Source organism: Bufo gargarizans, chromosome 6 (assembly GCF_014858855.1).
Source record: "Bufo gargarizans isolate SCDJY-AF-19 chromosome 6, ASM1485885v1, whole genome shotgun sequence".
In the NCBI taxonomy this organism is placed as follows: Eukaryota; Metazoa; Chordata; class Amphibia; order Anura; family Bufonidae; genus Bufo; species Bufo gargarizans.
The window spans coordinates 378830854-378852085 of NC_058085.1; the positions used below are offsets into that span (position 1 = coordinate 378830854).

General features: G+C 49.9%; 1 protein-coding gene across 34 annotated transcripts in view; it reads left to right on the forward strand.

Annotated features, from left to right (window-relative positions):
• ABLIM1 (actin binding LIM protein 1) overlaps window positions 1-21232 on the forward strand; it is a 241197-nt gene that overhangs the window by 192572 nt on the left and 27393 nt on the right. For 10 of the 34 annotated variants that reach the window (XM_044296708.1, XM_044296719.1, XM_044296709.1 and 7 more), the window contains 8 exons: window positions 609-647; window positions 1804-1881; window positions 3127-3273; window positions 3364-3408; window positions 5418-5453; window positions 5786-5915; window positions 11521-11640; window positions 20114-20218. In XM_044296708.1, the coding sequence (XP_044152643.1) occupies window positions 609-647; window positions 1804-1881; window positions 3127-3273; window positions 3364-3408; window positions 5418-5453; window positions 5786-5915; window positions 11521-11640; window positions 20114-20218 (700 nt within the window). The remainder of the gene's footprint in view (window positions 1-608; window positions 648-1803; window positions 1882-3126; window positions 3274-3363; window positions 3409-5417; window positions 5454-5785; window positions 5916-11520; window positions 11641-20113; window positions 20219-21232) is intronic. The other 24 variants (XM_044296720.1, XM_044296722.1, XM_044296724.1 and 21 more) reach the window with 11 other exon arrangements.

Genomic DNA, 21232 nt, shown 5'->3' on the forward strand with positions numbered 1-21232 from the left:
TCTGTATGTAGTGAGCTCCCTCTAGTGGTGGCTGTATAATCTGTATGCAGTGAGCTCCCTCTAGTGGTGGCTGTATAATCTGTATGTAGTTAGCTCCATCTAGTGGTGGCTGTATAATCTGTATGTAGTGAGCTCCCTCTAGTGGTGACTGTATAATCTGTATGTAGTGAGCTCCCTCTAGTGGTAGCTGTATAATCTGTATGTAGTGAGCTCCCTCTAGTGGTGGCTGTATAATCTGTATGTAGTGAGCTCCCTCTAGTGGTGACTGTATAATCTGTATGTAGTGAGCTCCCTCTAGTGGTGGCTGTATAGTCTGTATATAGTGAGCTCCCTCTAGTGGTGGCTGTATAATTTGTATGTAGTGAGCTCCCCCTAGTGGTGACTGTATAATCTGTGTATAGTGAGTTTTTCTAGTGGTGGATCTCTAATCTCTAAATCTGCTAATCTGTGTATTTGTTTGTGTTCCTGGGAATAAACATTCTCCTGTCCCCTGAACATGACCTTGTAGTTAACTAAATAACAAAACCTCCGTGATAATGTCGCTGTGTGCGGCCCCTGTGATCCCGGAGAGACCCCTGCTCCAGTTTTGTTCTCTTCTTTCTCTGCAGCGATTGTCATTTTTTTTCCCGGGCTCCATAAAGAGAAAGGTACCGTCCTGCTGTGCAGATCTTTTGATCGTAGCACCACTGATTTCTGCACTCTGGTGATGATTAACACACATTCTGCTGCTTTGTGATGTCATTGTGGGGGCGGAGTCATCTTTTGTGTAATGAGCTGTGTTCTGATTGGTTGCTGATTCACGAGTGACATCTTACACACGATGCACTTATTCTGATTGCTGATTGTTTCCTGTGGGTAAATCATATGGAGACATTGTGAATGATAGTAATAGCAAGTAACCTTCGGAGGACTACTGGACACGCTAGGCCTAATTCACACGTCTGTGTCCATGACGACATCCGTGACAAGAGGCCTTTTTCTTTCTTGACACAGTGTAAGGAATGATCCCCAGAAAAGGTCTCGTAATTTCCTTGAATATTTAAGTGCAGAATTTTTTATTATACTTCAGAGCTGTACTCACTATTCTGCTGGTTATTTCTGGAAACGGTCAACAAGTTTGTGATCAGACATGTCCTTCACCGGAGCTTCTGTGCAGACACTGAACATGCAGGAGATGCTGGGAGGCTTCAGCTCTGATGGTTAAGGATGGACATGCTCAGGTCGTCCTCCGGTTATCTTGCTCCTAGTGTCAGCTGCTTGTGTAACTATCTGCTCAGATTTCTCTGGCGGAGATGTGAAGGGCGTGCTCCGGAGCTCGCCCAGAAATGTATGACCTCAGCCCGCAGATGGGGAGCGGGGCCCTGAGATCAGCCGCAGTCGTACCCTGCGATCAGAAGGAGGACAATGCAGTGACATCTGCAGGGAAAGACCGCTCTCCCTCATAGAGAAGAGGGGCCCCAGAGCTGAAATCATAACGAAACCTTCTGGTGCTGATGCATTGAACTCTACTCCCTACTAATAGGGCCCCTCCTATGCCACATTCTCCCCTCTGCAGTTGGGGTCCCACCCTGGTGCAGTACACCACTGTACCCACCCCTTTCCAATGGCGCCCCCTGCTGGTGGAGCTCACACAACTATGCACTCTCCTTTATCTTACCCCCTCCTGGTGCAGTTCACACCACTATGGCCCCTCCAAGGGCCGGCAGTCTCAGCTCTCCTACCCCTTTGGCTGCTGATTGTGGGGTACCTGCGGGAGGTGGGGGTTCACAGGTCTAACGCTTCATGTTGGTTCTTGTGTTGCAGCCCACCAGGTCTTCAGCTGAGAGCGTGTATTCCCGCACCGGATCCAGTATACCGGGCTCACCGGGCCATACCATCTGTGTGAGTACAACCGCAGCATACCCGTCTCTGCTGTGCAATCATGGAGTGGCCATTTTTAAAGGGAAAGTGTCTTCAAAAATGACCTATTGTTTCAATGACATTATTGTGTTAAACATTTCTTTTTACAATTTTTGGTGACTTTTTTTCACTGTATACAAAATAAAGTCTATAATCCTGCAGTTTTCACACAGTCTTTAGAGAGCAGCTGCCCAAGCCATAGACACAATGGACGGGAGGCGACCCCAGGGACTTGTATGGAAGGGATCTCTAGGGTTAGGGGTGGAGGATGACGTCCAAAGCGTCACTATTTAAGGGTACTTTCACACTTGCGGCAGAGGATTCTGGCAGGCAGTTCCGTCGCCGGATCTGCCTGCCGGATCCGTAAATCCGGACGCAAACTGATGACACTTGTTAGTCGGATCTGGATGCGGATCCGTCTGACAAATGCATTGAAATATCGGATCTGCCTCTCCGGTGTCACCCAGAAAAATCCGGTATTCTTTTTTTTTTTGCATTTTTAAAGCTCCGCGCATGCGCAGACCGGAAAGTCGGATCCTTTTTGCCGGAACACTAATACACTTCAATGTAAATTAATGCCGGATCCGGCATTCCGGCAAGAGATCGGTATTTTTGGCCGGAGAGAAAACTGCAGCATGCTGGGGTATCTTCTCCGTCCAAAAAACGTAAGAGGGACTGAACTGATGCATCTGTGACGGAACTCAATATCGGAAAACAAAACCGCTAGTGTGAAACTTTCCAAGATGGAAACCTGTGACCTAATACTTCTCACAGCTGAGAGTTTGTTACAGTTGTATCAAGTCTAGATGATCCCATGAGAGCCAAACATCTAGACTCCAGACTGATACATTGTAACAAACCATCCGGCAGGAGGGATCCATGCTGCTGCTCTGGTTGTCTACACTCCTGACTAGTTTGATACATTTGATCTTTGCCGATACATTGTAACAAACCATCCGGGCAGGAGGGAACTGCACTACGGCTGTGCTTGTCTACACTGGATACATTGTAACAGTCTGGATACATTTTAGCAAACCCCAGACGAGTTTGATACATTTGATCCCTGCCGATACATTGTGGCCCTGAGGATCGTAGACTGAACACATGGTAGCTATAGAAGTAACGTCATAGAAGTTCATTCACAGACTGCAAGCAGAGCTCTTGGAAATGGTGAGGCTGTGAGAGACAGTCATGTTCTATAACATTCAGATCCTCTGTGCCCCGCAGGCTAAAGTGGACGATGAGATCCTGGACTACAAGGACCTCGCCGCCATCCCTAAGGTGAAAGCCATCTACGACATCGAGCGGCCGGACCTCATCACCTACGAGTCCTTCCATACGTCCACGTATGACGAGCGGCAGAGCGTGGGGGAGGTGAGGCCACAATGTCTTCTTTACCACAGGGCGTGCTGGGATTTGTAGTTCAGCTGCTGTATTAATGACCTCGGTGACTCTTGTCCGCAGCCGCAGAGCCCCCGGAGCGACCGTTCCTCAGTTCTGAATGAGAGAGTAAGTCAGGGCGCCGCTGATCTCTCCGCCCGCCCCCGTCCCTGTCCTCTTCTACCTCTGCTCTGCTCTTTCTTGGTTCTGGGTGGCATCCAATATGGCGGCCATCCTGGGGTTGTCACCCAGCTTTCCTGGTGTCCTGATTGGAAACTCTCCTGTGGTCTGTACTGGGGGGTGAATCACTGCACCAATGGGCAGTCGGGAGTCTGGGAAAGCTGGGTGACGACCTCCGAGAGCTGCTAGGGAGCAGGAATGGGGGCTATATTGGTTGTCGTCCAGCTTTCCCAGGAATAGATAAAACGAAGAACGAGTGACCGCAGAGGACACGGGGGACGCGGGATTTTCGGGTGGAGGGTTGAGACGTCTTCTTCATGGTTTCCGTCTCCTTCGCCCCGTCTAGTGTCGTCTGTGCTCTTCCTCCTCTGCAGACCGGTCACAGACGCGCAGATTCAGCCGCGGTCAGATGAGCGGCCATAATAGGTGCTAGGTCGCCACGTGGCTGAATGTCGCAGAGGACGGAGGGGCGCCCGATACATTCGCTGACCGGCAGATGTGCGATGTCGCCGCGGTCACGACCGTATCGGCTGAATTACCAGCGCCTGTGGCCGGACTTATTCTAGACTGAGCCCTGTGATTGCGGCAGAGAGCACCGCCATGTCTTACCGCGCTCATTGGCGGCTGCATGTGACCCTGGGTCAGGTGACGGATGTAATATGACGGCAGGACCCGACTACACAGGCTTCGTTTGTTGTCTGTAACTATGGAAACGCATAGCTCTGCATAGGAGCTGTATACATAAAACGAGAGCTACATTGGGGGCAGTAAAGTGTCTGTAGTCGTGCTCCTGTTGTGGTGACACGTCCTGCGGTGGGGTCAGACTGAGCTACGACATTGGGGGTTTTAGGGTTTTTGTCACCCCTGGAATCCCCCCACGAGCGCCCCTATTACTGTGCGCAGAACAGAACCGGCCTCTAAATAAAGGGATGACCCTGACCATGCATCAGCAGTTTGCAGGACACGAGGCAGAGGGAGGATGATGGGAGTGGAGGGGGCGCCCTGTGCCCTGTGCCCCCACCGGTCATGATGCCTTCTGCAATGTTCTGGATTAATGAGCAGTAGTTCACATAGTGGGTCAGAGCGGGCTACAGCAGGGAGGGGGGCGGGGGGTTACCCATGGAGGGGGATGGGGGTGCTCATGGAAGGGGGTGGGGGTGATACCCATGGAGGGGGGTGGGGGGTTACCCATGGAGGGGGGTGGGGGGTTACCCATGGAGGGGGGCGGGGGTACCCATGGAGGGGGGCGGGGGGTTACCCATGGAGGGAGGTGGGGGTACCCATGGAGGGGGGCGGGGGGTTACACATGGAGGGGGTGGGGGTGATACCCATGGAGGGGGGCGGGGGGTTACCCATGGAGGGGGTGCAGGGGTTACCCATGGAGGGGGGCGGGGGGGTTACCCATGGAGGGGGGTGGGGGTGATACCCATGGAGGGGGGCAGGGGGTTACCCATGGAGGGGGGCGGGGGGGTTACCCATGGAGGGAGGTGGGGGTAACCATGGAGGGGGGTGGGGGGTTACACATGGAGGGGGTGGGGGGTTACACATGGAGGGGGTGGGGGTGATACCCATGGAGGGGGGTGGGGGGTTTACCCATGGAGGGGGGTGAGGGTGATACCCATGGAGGGGGGTATGAGCTCAGTATTCCAGATTTTGCTCATCACCCAAAGTGCCAAATAGAGAGTCACAAAGGACACAAAACTCTGCACATGCCGCCACATTGATGACTGCAGCGCCATCTAGTGCTCATGTAGTGATTAACCCCTTATCTGCCGCCTCCGCTCCACCTGTATATCTGATGTGCTGCTGTTATTAACCCGTTATCTGCCTTTATATTAACAGTTTCCTAACGTCTGACATTTTTCCTGATTCCTCCTTCAGATTTTTTCGTATCTCACTCTTTTACGTTGCGTCTTCCGCATCGTAATAACACCATTATATTGTCCTTTGTATTACAGTCTCCCAGAACCTTGTCTCCCACTCCTTCCACCGAGGTGAGTCGAAGCCGCACTGAATGTTTTGCTGACACATTGTAACGATGGATCCATCTTGAGCCTCTGTCTGTCGTGTCCCTATGACAACACTTCCTCTCAGCCCTGTTCAGGGATATGCACGTCTGCGCAGGCTGTGGTGGTGTGTACATTCACGTGGGTGGTGATATTGACAAGGACAGGAAGTGTTATCATGGGGACAGAGCAGCTGTACATGAGGCCTGTGCTGATGTATGGCTGCCATTCAGGAGCCTGGGAAAGCTGGGTGACGGGCGTTGTCATGGGGGCCGCTCTGTTACATCATCTCTGGGTGTCACCCTCTTGTCCCCTTTCAGGGCTATATGGACGGACGAGAGCGGATGATCCAGCGGTCTACCAGCCAAGGCTCCCTCAACTCCCCCGTCTACAGCCGCCATAACTACACGCCCACCGTCTCCCGCTCCCCGCAGCATTTCCACAGACCCGGTAAGGATCTCCGCAGAATACGGCGCCTGATACCGTGTGGGATTCTAGGGGCCCGCAGCTATGGCGGTATGTGATATGTGCCCGCGTCATAACTGCCGTTACCGTCAGTGTACCGAACCCCGCGAGAGGTGTGAGCAGAACGGACCAAATGGAGAATCGCCCCCCCCCCCCCCAACCAAATCTGACACAAAGAGAACATGCGGCAATGACGGCGGCGGCTGGGAGTCGTAATTAGAGACGAGTGAATTTCAGGTTATGAAATCCGTTCACACTTCGTCTACTGGTAAAAAGCTGAATTGCGTTATGGATTCCGTTACCGCGGACAATAACGCCGATCTATGACGGAACGTCTTTAGAGACATTCCGTTATTCAATCCGTCATAATAGAAGTCTATGGGCTGCAAAATGGATCCGTCCGGTTTCCGTTATGCAGGAGAGAACTCGCGATCAGGAGAGGATTCCGTCATCACGTAAACCGGACGGATCCATTATGCAGGGGAGGACTCCGGATCAGGGGAGGACTCCGTCATAACGTAAACCGGACGGATCCATTATGCAGCCCATAGACTTCTATTATGACGGATTGAATAACGGAATGTCTCTAAAGACGTTCCGTCAGAGATCGGCGTTATAGTCCGCGGTAACAGAATCCATAACGCAATTTACTTTTTACCAGTAAACAAAGCGAGAACGAATTTCACAACCTGAAATTCACTCATCCCTAGTGGTGATATTACATGATGTTATAGCGCCACCTAGTGCACCTAGCGCATAAGTGGTCAGCAGAAGGACAACTCTCAGCAGGATATTGGAGGAATAACGAACCGATGAGCATCCCCTCCAGGTCAGGATGGAAAGTGACAGGTGTAATATACAGCGCCCCCCTACAGGACAGGATGGAAAGTGACAGGTGTAATATACAGCGCCCCCTACAGGTCAGGATGGAAAGTGACAGGTGTAATATACAGCGCCCCCCACAGGTCAGGATGGAAAGTGACAGGTGTAATATACAGCGCCCTCACAGGTCAGGATGGAAAGTGACAGGTGTAATATACAGCGCCCCCCACAGGACAGGATGGAAAGTGACAGGTGTAATATACAGCGCCCCCTACAGGTCAGGATGGAAAGTGACAGGTGTAATACACAGCGCCCCCCACAGGTCAGGATGGAAAGTGACAGGTGTAATATACAGCGCCCCATACAGGTCAGGATGGAAAGTGACAGGTGTAATATACAGCGCCCCTACAGGACAGGATGGAAAGTGACAGGTGTAATATACAGCGCCCCCCACAGGTCAGGATGGAAAGTGACAGCTGTAATATACAGCGCCCCCCACAGGTCAGGATGGAAAGTGACAGGTGTAATATACAGCGCCCCCCACAGGACAGGATGGAAAGTGACAGGTGTAATATACAGTGCCCCCCACAGGTCAGGATGGAAAGTGACAGGTGTAATATACAGCGCCCCCTACAGGACAGGATGGAAAGTGACAGGTGTAATATACAGCCCCCCCCCCCCACAGGTCAGGATGGAAAGTGACAGGTGTAATATACAGCGCCCCCCACAGGTCAGGATGGAAAGTGACAGGTGTAATATACAGCGCCCCCACAGGTCAGGATGGAAAGTGACAGGCGTAATATACAGCACCCCCTACAGGTCAGGATGGAAAGTGACAGGTGTAATATACAGCACCCCCCACAGGTCAGGATGGAAAGTGACAGGTGTAATATACAGCACCCCCCACAGGTCAGGATGGAAAGTGACAGGTGTAATATACAGCGCCTCCCACAGGTCAGGACGGAAAGTGACAGGTGTAATATACAGCGCCTCCCACAGGTCAGGATGGAAAGTGACAGGTGTAATATACAGCGCCTCCCACAGGTCAGGATGGAAAGTGACAGGTGTAATATACAGCGCCCTCACAGGACAGGATGGAAAGTGACAGGTGTAATATACAGCGCCCTCACAGGACAGGATGGAAAGTGACAGGTGTAATATACAGCGCCCCCCACAGGTCAGGATGGAAAGTGACAGGTGTAATATACAGCGCCCTCACAGGTCAGGATGGAAAGTGACAGGTGTAACATACAGCGCCCCCTCCAGGACAGGATGGAAAGTGACAGGTGTAATATACAGCGCCCCCTACAGGTCAGGATGGAAAGTGACAGGTGTAATACACAGCGCCCCCACAGGTCAGGATGGAAAGTGACAGGTGTAATATACAGCGCCCCCTACAGGTCAGGATGGAAAGTGACAGGTGTAATATACAGCGCCCCCTACAGGTCAGGATGGAAAGTGACAGGTGTAATATACAGCGCCCCCCACAGGTCAGGATGGAAAGTGTCAGGTGTAATATACAGCGCCCCCACAGGTCAGGATGGAAAGTGACAGGTGTAACATACAGCGCCCCCTCCAGGTCAGGATGGAAAGTGTCAGGTGTAATATACAGCGCCCCCTCCAGGTCAGGATGGAAAGTGACAGGTGTAATACACAGTGCCCCCCACAGGACAGGATGGAAAGTGACAGGTGTAATATACAGCGCCCCCCACAGGTCAGGATGGAAAGTGACAGGTGTAATATACAGCGCCCCCTACAGGTCAGGATGGAAAGTGTCAGGTGTAATATATAGCGCCCCCCACAGGTCAGGATGGAAAGTGTCAGGTGTAATATACAGCACCCCCCACAGGTCAGGATGGAAAGTGATAGGTGTAATATACAGCCCCCCCTACAGGTCAGGATGGAAAGTGTCAGGTGTAATATACAGCACCCCCCACAGGTCAGGATGGAAAGTGATAGGTGTAATATACAGCGCCCCCCACAGGTCAGGATGGAAAGTGTCAGGTGTAATATACAGCGCCCCCCACAGGTCAGGATGGAAAGTGACAGGTGTAATATACAGCGCCCCCCACAGGTCAGGATGGAAAGTGACAGGTGTAACATACAGCGCCCCCTCCAGGTCAGGATGGAAAGTGTCAGGTGTAACATACAGCGCCCCCTCCAGGTCAGGATGGAAAGTGACAGGTGTAATACACAGTGCCCCCCACAGGACAGGATGGAAAGTGACAGGTGTAATACACAGTGCCCCCCACAGGACAGGATGGAAAGTGACAGGTGTAATATACAGCCCCCCCTACAGGTCAGGATGGAAAGTGACAGGTGTAATATACAGCGCCCCCTACAGGTCAGGATGGATAGGGACAGGTGTAATATACAGCGCCCCCTACAGGTCAGGATGGAAAGTGACAGGTGTAATATACAGCGCCCTCACAGGTCAGGATGGAAAGTGACAGGTGTAATATACAGCGCCCCTCACAGGTCAGGATGGAAAGTGACAGGTGTAATATACAGCGCCCTCACAGGTCAGGATGGAAAGTGACAGGTGTAATATACAGCACCCCCCACAGGTCAGGATGGAAAGTGACAGGTGTAATATACAGCGCCCCCCACAGGACAGGATGGAAAGTGACAGGTGTAATGTACAGCGCCCCCTCCAGGTCAGGATGGATAGTGACAGGTGTAACATACAGCGCCCCCCACAGGTCAGGATGGATAGTGACAGGTGTAATATACAGCGCCCTCACAGGTCAGGATGGAAAGTGACAGGTGTAATGTACAGCGCCCCCACAGGACAGGATGGAAAGTGACAGGTGTAATATACAGCGCCCCCCACAGGACAGGATGGAAAGTGACAGGTGTAATATACAGTGCCCCCACAGGTCAGGATGGAAAGTGACAGGTGTAATATACAGCGCCCTCACAGGTCAGGATGGAAAGTGACAGGTGTAATATACAGCACCCCCCACAGGTCAGGATGGAAAGTGACAGGTGTAATACACAGCGCCCCCTACAGGTCAGGATGGAAAGTGACAGGTGTAATATACAGCGCCCCTCACAGGTCAGGATGGAAAGTGACAGGTGTAATATACAGCGCCCTCACAGGTCAGGATGGAAAGTGACAGGTGTAATATACAGCACCCCCCACAGGTCAGGATGGAAAGTGACAGGTGTAATATACAGCGCCCCCCACAGGACAGGATGGAAAGTGACAGGTGTAATATACAGCGCCCCTCACAGGTCAGGATGGAAAGTGACAGGTGTAATATACAGCGCCCTCACAGGTCAGGATGGAAAGTGACAGGTGTAATATACAGCACCCCCCACAGGTCAGGATGGAAAGTGACAGGTGTAATATACAGCGCCCCCACAGGACAGGATGGAAAGTGACAGGTGTAATATACAGCGCCCCCACAGGTCAGGATGGAAAGTGACAGGTGTAATACACAGCGCCCCCACAGGTCAGGATGGAAAGTGACAGGTGTAATACACAGCGCCCCCCACAGGACAGGATGGAAAGTGACAGGTGTAATATACAGCGCCCCCCACAGGACAGGATGGAAAGTGACAGGTGTAATACACAGCACCCCCTCCAGGACAGGATGGAAAGTGACAGGTGTAATACACAGCGCCCCCCACAGGACAGGATGGAAAGTGACAGGTGTGATACACAGCGCCCCCTCCAGGTCAGGATGGAAAGTGACAGGTGTAATATACAGCACCCCCTACAGGTCAGGATGGAAAGTGACAGGTGTAATATACAGCGCCCCCCACAGGACAGGATGGAAAGTGACAGGTGTAATATACAGCGCCCCCCACAGGTTAGGATGATAATAGTCGTGCGTAGCATAAGTCTACTTACTGTTGCATCTAAGGGTGGATACAGTGCCCCCTACTGGTAAGACTTAAATTGGGGTTGTCTGCTGTGGTTCCGGTATTTTTATGCCACAGACTGCGACATTCTTATCACAAAAAGATACAGAAACCAGAGACAGAAAGCGCGATGTGAACGGTAGTGTGAAAATTCTTCTGTTAAAGGGACAGGGACTTGAAGCTTTAAAGGGGTTGTAGGAGATTAGACCCTGCTCTGCTGCTTACTAACCCGTGTGATACGGTGTATCCAGTGCGAAGGATACATTGTATGTACTTGTATCCATAGAGGCGGGACTCAGGATGTAGCCATGACAACTATTGTTATACAGCCTATCAGAGACCAGATTCCTATTATAAATGACCAATTATATGAATTCTCTGATTATGCAACATTATTAATGAGAGAAAGTTTAGACCCCCCCCCCCCCACTTAAAGGGGTTCTCTACTTATGCACTTAGACACCAATTAGATGGCCCAGGGGGGCCCAGGAATGTGAGGGGCCCAGGCCTTGTTCATGATGGAGTCCAATCACGTCTGGGAGAGCGGGGGCACCTACAATAGAGCTCTCCACCAATCATGGGGACCCCACATTCTCAGCACTGGGAGGAAGGGTCCCAGCCGCCTCCTTAAAGGAATTGTCCATAGCTGCGGCCATGGCGTGGGCAGGTTCTGCAGTTTTCCTCTCCTCTGTGTCCGGTTTTGCGGCTTTAACCTTTTATGTTCCTGTAATGTTTTGATTTGGTTTCCTGTTCTGTTCAGATACTTCGGACCCCTCCATTAGTTCCCAGATCTGTCTCTTATTTTGTGCTTCTTTCTGTTCTTTCCTCCCCTCCCTCGCTCTCTTTTTTTATTTGTCTGTGACCCCTGGCTTCTCTCCCCTCCCCCGCCACGTGCCAGAGTTGCTATGTACTGGTGTGCAGCGCCTGCCGTACATGCGCAATGGCAGCTTCAGCTCCGCCCACAGCGACTCCCGTCCAAACTCCCCCTTCAGGCATCATACAATACTACACGTGAAAGGTAAGGAAAGCGGACAAGCCGATGCAAGTGACGTCATTAGCTTCGCTGCGGTCAGAAGCTAATACGGCGGCTGTCCAGGCGCTCTGCCCCCACGCGCTTCATGGTTTTGGCACCGCGTGTGTTTGCTTTGTGTCCATGGCATGTTTATTACAGATGTGAATTGCTCACAGGCGATATCGGCCATCTCCAGTCACAGCCACAAGAGAGTGACAAATCATAAAATATTGAGGTCACTGCCCCTTCATCTCTCACCTCGCACCTCGTTGTTACCTGATTGTGGGCGACGTAGAAAACACGGGCAGCGCAGGAGGAAGGACTAGGACATCGAATCCGGGCACATAGAAGGGTCTCCACTATCGGCATTTTATAGAGTAGGGACCCCCTATGAGTGTCACAGACGGGGGAAGGGAGTCAGTGCTGCACAGAATCTAGAGGAGTTTATTACTAGAACATTGTAGAGTTACATCCTGTATTATACTCCAGAGCTGCACTCACTATTCTGCTGGTGCAGTCACTGTGTACATACATTACTTATCCTGTACTGATCCTGAGTTACATCCTGTATTATACTCCAGAGCTGCACTCACTATTCTGCTGGTGCAGTCACTGTGTACATACATTACTTATCCTGTACTGATCCTGAGTTACATCCTGTATTATACTCCAGAGCTGTACTCACTATTCTGCTGGTGCAGTCACTGTGTACATACATTACTTATCCTGTGCTGATCCTGAGTTACATCCTGTATTATACTCCAGAGCTGCACTCACTATTCTGCTGGTGCAGTCACTGTGTACATACATTACTTATCCTGTGCTGATCCTGAGTTACATCCTGTATTATACTCCAGAGCTGCACTCACTATTCTGCTGGTGCAGTCACTGTGTACATACATTACTTATCCTGTACTGATCCTGAGTTACATCCTGTATTATACTCCAGAGCTGCACTCACTATTCTGCTGGTGCAGTCACTGTGTACATACATTACTTATCCTGTACTGACCCTGAGTTACATCCTGTATTATACTCCAGAGCTGCATTCACTATTCTGCTGGTGCAGTCACTGTGTACATACATTACTTATCCTGTACTGATCCTGAGTTACATCCTGTATTATACCCCAGAGCAGTACTCACTATTCTGCTGCTGCAGTCACTGTGTACATACATTACTTATCCTGTACTGATCCCGAGTTACCTCCTGTATTATACTCCAGAGCTGCACTCACTATTCTGCTGGTGCAGTCACTGTGTACATACATTACTTATCCTGTACTAATCCTGTTACCTCCTGTATTATACTCCAGAGCTGCACTCACTATTCTGCTGGTGCAGTCACTGTACATACATTACTTATCCTGTACTAATCCTGAGTTACATCCTGTATTATACTCCAGAGCTGCGCTCACTATTCTGCTGGTGCAGTCACTGTACATACATTACTTATCCTGTACTGATCCCGAGTTACCTCCTGTATTATACTCCAGAGCTGCACTCACTATTCTGCTGGTGCAGTCACTGTGTACATACATTACTTATCCTGTACTAATCCTGAGTTACCTCCTGTATTATACTCCAGAGCTGCACTCACTATTCTGCTGGTGCAGTCACTGTGTACATACATTACTTTTCCTGTACTAATCCTGAGTTACATCCTGTATTATACCCCAGAGCTGCACTCACTATTCTGCTGGTGCAATCACTGTGTACATTCATTACTTATCCTGTACTGATCCTGAGTTACATCCTGTATTATACTCCAGAGCAGCACTCACTATTCTGCTGGTGCAGTCACTGTGTACATACATTACTTATCCTGTACTGATCCTGAGTTACATCCTGTATTATACTCCAGAGCTGCACTCACTATTCTGCTGGTGCAGTCACTGTGTACATACATTACTTATCCTGTACTGATCCTGAGTTACATCCTGTATTATACTCCAGAGCAGCACTCACTATTCCGCTGGTGCAGTCACTGTGTACATACATTACTTATCCTGTACTGATCCTGAGTTACATCTTGTATTATACTCCAGAGCTGCACTCACTATTCTGCTGGTGCAGTCACTGTGTACATACATTACTTATCCTGTACTGATCCTGAGTTACATCCTGTATTATACTCCAGAGCTGCACTCACTATTCTGCTGGTGCAGTCACTGTGTACATACATTACTTATCCTGTACTGATCCTGAGTTACATCCTGTATTATACCCCAGAGCTGCACTCACTATTCTGCTGGTGCAGTCACATCTGTATATGTTTTATCGCCCCCTTTCCTATGTTGTGGCCGCCTGTTTCCTCCTGTCTTTTATATTTTTTGTCTGATTTACCAACTGATTTTGTCCCAGTTTAGGAGTCATTTGCGTCTATTCCGAGTCTAATTGAGAAGTTCGTAGACACCTTTTTTCTGCCTGGATTTGGCGCATTAGTCTTATTTCTGCTCCACTTCTGTCCAGTCTGATTTTTCCTATCCGTTTTTAGAGGAATTTGCACAATTTTTTTACATTGAAAGAGAAAGAAATGCAACTTTTTTCTCATTAATTTTTTCATGCGCAAACCAATGAGACCAGTCTTAGTGAATATGAACTTGTCTTAGAAGAAAACCACCACTAGAGGTCAGACTAAACCTAAAAAGAAAAACCTGATTTATTAAGGGATAATAAATGAGACGCAGATTATAGACCGGAGCTCAGTAAATGTGCCCCATAATGTCTTCCTGGAGTTTCCAGGATTAGAAACACATGGCTGCTATCTTCCAGAAACAGCGCCAACCCCATCCACAGGTGAAGTTTGGTATCGCGTCTTCATATCCTTAGCGGTGCTGAGCCACAATACTAGACACAACCAGCGGGCAGGGGGGGCGCTGTTTCTGGAAGAAAGCAGCCATGTTCTTGTTATCCTGGACAGTCCCTGATTTATGACTTTCAGTTTACAAAGGTTTTCTGATTCGGACAATCTAAGGGCCCCCGTGTGATTTCGGAGACGGATGGTTTGGATACTGCACCTCTGGCGGCCATCTTTATGGTGCTCCCCCAGCTGAGTGATTGAACCCCACGCGGGATGAGCAGCCAGTCAGTGCCCATTATAAACACCACATCGCCCACAATGCAGCAGACACTGATCCAGCAGCGGTTCCAAGGGAAGCATAAGGTGTTTCAGGAGACCAGCAGATTTGGGATTGCAGCTCTGGGTGTGACTGGTGTATACTGCACTGTGCTGCATGTGCTGGACACAGGCCGACACGCGTCATATTCCACGTCTGTAGATGAAGATCGACCACAGAGGTGTGAACTGAGCTACTGAAGATGAGGAATTCCCACATAGTGCCACACAGTGCCCGGAGAGTGCCACACAGTGCCCAGATAAATACCAAATATCCTGCCCAGAGAGTGACACACAGTGCCCAGAGAGTGACACACAGTGCCCAGAGAGCGCCCAGATAAATACCAAATATCCTGCCCAGAGAGTGCCACACAGTGCCCAGATAGCGCCCAGATAAATACCAAATATCCTGCCCAGAGAGTGCCACACAGTGCCCAGAGAGTGCCACACAGTGCCCAGAGAGTGCCACACAGTGCCCAGATAAATACCAAATATCCTGCCCAGAGAGTGCCACACAGTGCCCAGAGAGTGCCACACAGTGCCCAGAGAGTGCCACACAGTGCCCAGAGAGTGCCACACAGTGCCCAGATAAATACCAAATATCCTACCCAGAGAGTGCCACACAGTGCCCAGAGAATGCCACACAGTGCCCAGAGAATGCCACACAGTGCCCAGAGAATGCCAAGATTAATACCAAATATTCTGCCTAGATAGCGCCTTACAGTGCGTACATAAATAGTGCCTACACTTCCTACACAGTGCCATGCGGCACCCGGATACATAGTGCTCGTACTGCCTTCATATGTTCATACAGGGCTGGGGCCGTATTTATAGCTGGTGCCATCCTAGGCACCAGGTCTGAATATTTCCTGTCAGGGCCAGGATGAGGGGAGTGGCAGACGGACTAGCTGCTGGAGGGGCACCACTGAAGAGAGGGGTTGGCACAGGGGCGGAATGGGAATTTACAGTGGGGCCAACATTAGTAGATGGGGCCAGCAATACCACAGAGCAGCACAATATACTGACCCAGCAGAACCAGATACCACAGTGCAGCACAATATACCGCCCAGCAGAACCAGATACCACAGTGCAGCACAATATACCGCCCAGCAGAACCAGATACCACAGAGCAGCACAATATACTGACCCAGCAGAACCAGATACCACAGTGCAGCACAATATACTGCCCCAGCAGAACCAGATACCACAGTGCAGCACAATATACCGCCCCAGCAGAACCAGATACCACAGTGCAGCACAATATACCGCCCCAGCAGAACCAGATACCACAGTGCAGCACAATATACTGACCCAGCAGAACCAGATACCACAGTGCAGCACAATATACCGCCCAGCAGAACCAGATACCACAGTGCAGCACAATATACCGCCCAGCAGAACCAGATACCACAGAGCAGCACAATATACTGACCCAGCAGAACCAGATACCACAGTGCAGCACAATATACTGCCCCAGCAGAACCAGATACCACAGTGCAGCACAATATACCGCCCCAGCAGAACCAGATACCACAGTGCAGCACAATATACCGCCCCAGCAGAACCAGATACCACAGAGCAGCACAATATACTGACCCAGCAGAACCAGATACCACAGTGCAGCACAATATACTGCCCCAGCAGAACCAGATACCACAGTGCAGCACAATATACTGCCCAGCAGAACCAGATACCACAGAGCAGCACAATATACTGACCCAGCAGAACCAGATACCACAGTGCAGCACAATATACCGCCCAGCAGAACCAGATACCACAGTGCAGCACAATATACCGCCCAGCAGAACCAGATACCACAGAGCAGCACAATATACTGACCCAGCAGAACCAGATACCACAGTGCAGCACAATATACCGCCCAGCAGAACCAGATACCACAGTGCAGCACAATATACCGCCCCAGCAGAACCAGATACCACAGTGCAGCACAATATACCTGCCCAGCAGAACCAGATACCACAGTAGCAGCACAATATACTGACCCAGCAGAACCAGATACCACAGAGCAGCACAATATACCGACCCAGCAGAACCAGATACCACAGTGCAGCACAATATACCGCCCAGCAGAACCAGATACCACAGTGCAGCACAATATACCGCCCAGCAGAACCAGATACCACAGAGCAGCACAATATACTGACCCAGCAGAACCAGATACCACAGTGCAGCACAATATACCGCCCAGCAGAACCAGATACCACAGTGCAGCACAATATACCGCCCAGCAGAACCAGATACCACAGTGCAGCACAATATACTGCCCCAGCAGTACCAGACACCACAGTGCAGCACAATATACCGCCCCAGCAGAACCAGATACCACAGTGCAGCACAATATACCGCCCAGCAGAACCAGATACCACAGTGCAGCACAATATACCGCCCAGCAGAACCAGATACCACAGAGCAGCACAATATACTGACCCAGCAGAACCAGATACCACAGTGCAGCACAATATACCGCCCCAGCAGAACCAGATACCACAGTGCAGCACAATATACCGCCCCAGCAGAACCAGATACCACAGTGCAGCACAATATACTGCCCCAGCAGAACCAGATACCACAGTGCAGCACAATATACCGCCCCAGCAGAACCAGATACCACAGTGCAGCACAATATACCGCCCCAGCAGAACCAGATACCACAGTGCAGCACAATATACCGCCCCAGCAGAACCAGATACCACAGTGCAGCACAATATACCGCCCAGCAGAACCAGATACCACAGTGCAGCACAATATACCGCCCAGCAGAACCAGATACCACAGTGCAGCACAATATACCGCCCCAGCAGAACCAGATACCACAGTGCAGCACAATATACCGCCCCAGCAGAACCAGATACCACAGTGCAGCACAATATACCGCCCCAGCAGAACCAGATACCACAGTGCAGCACAATATACCGCCCCAACAGAACCAGATACCACAGTGCAGCACAATATACTGCCCCAGCAGAACCAGATACCACAGTGCAGCACAATATACTGCCCCAGCAGAACCAGATACCACAGTGCAGCACAATATACTGCCCCAGCAGAACCAGATACCACAGTGCAGCACAATATACTGCCCCAGCAGAACCAGATACCACAGTGCAGCACAATATACCGCCCCAGCAGAACCAGATACCACAGTGCAGCACAATATACTGCCCCAGCAGAACCAGATACCACAGTGCAGCACAATATACTGCCCCAGCAGAACCAGATACCACAGTGCAGCACAATATACCGCCCCAGCAGAACCAGATACCACAGTGCAGCACAATATACCGCCCCAGCAGAACCAGACACCACAGTGCAGCACAATATACCGCCCCAGCAGAACCAGATACCACAGTGCAGCACAATATACTGCCCCAGCAGAACCAGATACCACAGCACAACACAATATACCGCCCCAGCAGAACCAGATACCACAGAGCAGCACAATATACTGCCCCAGCAGAACCAGATACCACAGTGCAGCACAATATACTGCCCCAGCAGAACCAGATACCACAGTGCAGCACAATATACTGCCCCAGCAGAACCAGATACCACAGTGCAGCACAATATACTGCCCCAGCAGAACCAGATACCACAATGCAGCACAATATACTGCCCCAGCAGAACCAGATACCACAGTGCAGCACAATATACTTCCCCGGCAGAACCAAATACCCCCCCCCCAGAAGCTGCCCCTCTGTGGTGTTCAGTGCCAGCTGTCACATTCTGTCCTCTTCTTCCAGTTGTCTCCAGTAGGGGCCTGAGGAGATGAGACACAGGCCACAGCACAGCGCTAACCCTACATAGCTGTTACATCCAGTGATGTCTCCTCCTCTGATGTAAATGTTCTCTTTTCTCGTCTTCTCCTTTTAGCCCAGACGCCATGATAAATTCTTTCAACCTTCTAAAATGCCTCTGCTATTAATAATGCAAGTATAGTGGCCACATTAATAATAATGCCCCCTATAGTGCCGCCAGTAATAATAGTGCCGCCAGTAATAATAATGTCCCCAAAAGTGCCCCCAGTAATAGGCATATTTCAGTATAATGAATGACCCCCCATAGTGCATATAATATCTAGTGTAGGGGATTAGCTCTTTTCCAGGGGTTGCAAACACACGCTTCTTCACAGAAACCAGGATTTAGGGGCCAAACTGTGCTTTATTGTGGCACACGGCATAAAGCAAAAACACACAAAGTCAAAATAAAATACCTTGCCCGTCTGGGCCCTAACTAAACACATAGGTTTCCCTGACTCACCTAAAGCGTAGCACAGTTCACACCCGTGATGAGATGCGGCTTTCCCAGCCCAACCTTCAGCAGCCTCCAGGCTGCTCCCACACTAGGGTCTCTTGGGGGATAGTGGTCTCTCAGCCCTTCTGGCTCAGACCACACAGAGCCACTCCAGCCTTCTGTGTGCAAGTCCCCCAAAGTCCAGGCTATTGCATAGCCTTATGGCCCCTCAGTCTGGCTTATCTGAGACCACACTTACAGAGCCTCACCAGGCCTCTGTCTGTACACTCTCCAGAGTGAGACACACCGAAGATCAAGTAGCAGGATTAAATAGGATCCCTGGACATGAGCATGCCCTAAGTCCCGGACCGGAGCCTGGGGAAAACACTTCAATTTTCACATTGCTACACTAGATACTGCCATACAGTGCCAAGATAAATACTGAATATACTGCCTAGATAGTGGTATATCCTTCTTACACCGTGCCATATCGTGCCTATATAAACAGTGCATATTCTAGATAAATATTTAATATGCTGACTAGATAGTGCCATCCAGTGCCAAAAACATAGTACCTTAGATAAAAATGCATATTTTGCCTCGGTACTGTAGTTCCACAGGGTACCCAAAATAGTACATACACTGCCTAGAAGATAATGCCAGACTGTGCCCACAGAAATAGTGCATATGCTAAACATGCAGAGCCTTACAGGACCCAGATAAGGTGTGCATGCTGCCATATTGTAACTACATGAATTGTATATACTTTACTGAGACAGAACCATGTGGTGCCCAGATAAGTACTTAATATACTGTCTATTTAGGGTGACATGGTGTGATATGATGCCCAGATAAATAGTGGGTATACTGCCTGTATAGTGTCCTTTAAAACATTTCCATAACCATGTATCGTGGCATGTCGGCACCTGGCGCTGTCATCCGTCACCCCCTGGTCCAGTCCATTCACAGCGGATCTCACGAGACTGATGTTCGTGATTATTACATTTTGTCATTTTGTTTCCTTTTGAAACAGTTTTCTGTTCTTTTAGTTTTATGTATTCTTTTCTGTTCTCTGCTTTCTTTTCATTTCTGTTCATTCTTTTCATTGGAGGCACCGAGCCACCCAGCGGCAGGAACTCCCCACTCCCCTATCGGCCAGACAGTCGCCCTTTAACACCAACATACGCTCAGACCCCTAAACATTTCCATCTTCCAGGTAGGAGCTGGTGCCGTCTATGTCTCCATGTCCTGTCCGACTGTAGATCTGTAGGAACATAACCTGTTCTGTCTCCATTGTCTTGTCTGCTGCTCCGGGAGGGAGTCATCTGTGTGTCTCCGACGTGTCACCGACGTGTCACCGCTCCTCCCACCTTATAGAATGGGAGGGAATTGGTAACGTACCTTGTATTACAAACGCAGACGTCAGTGATTGGACAAATACTAATTCCTGAAATGTCAACTCTGATCACGTCACAAGTTACATAGGATTTCCTTCAGCAGTGTCCAAACATTACTGATCCTGTACTGATCCTGAGTTACATCCTGTATTATACTGCAGAGCTGCACTCACTATTCTGCTGGTGCAGTCACTGTGTACATACATTACTTATCCTGTACTGATCCTGAGTTACATCCTGTATTATACTCCAGAGCTGCACTCACTATTCTCCTGGTGCAGTCCCTGTGTACATACATTACTTATCCTGTACTGATCCTGAGTTACATCCTGTATTATACTGCAGAGCTGCACTCACTATTCTGCTGGTGCAGTCACTGTGTACATACATTACTTATCCTGTACTGATCCTGAGTTACATCCTGTATTATACTCCAGAGCTGCACTCACTATTCTCCTGGTGCAGTCCCTGTGTACATACATTACTTATCCTGTACTGATCCTGAGTTACATCCTGTATTATACTCCAGAGCTGCACTCACTATTCTGCTGGTGCAGTCACTGTGTACATACATTACTTATCCTGTACTGATCCTGAGTTACATCCTGTATTATACTCCAGAGCTGCACTCACTATTCTGCTGGTGCAGTCACTGTGTACATACATTACTTATCCTGCACTGATCCTGAGTTACATCCTGAATTATACTCCAGAGCTGCACTCACTATTCTGCTGGGGCAGTCACTGTGTACATACATTACTTATCCTGTACTGATCCTCAGTTACATCCTGCATTATACCCCAGAGCTGCACTCACTATTCTGCTGGTGCAG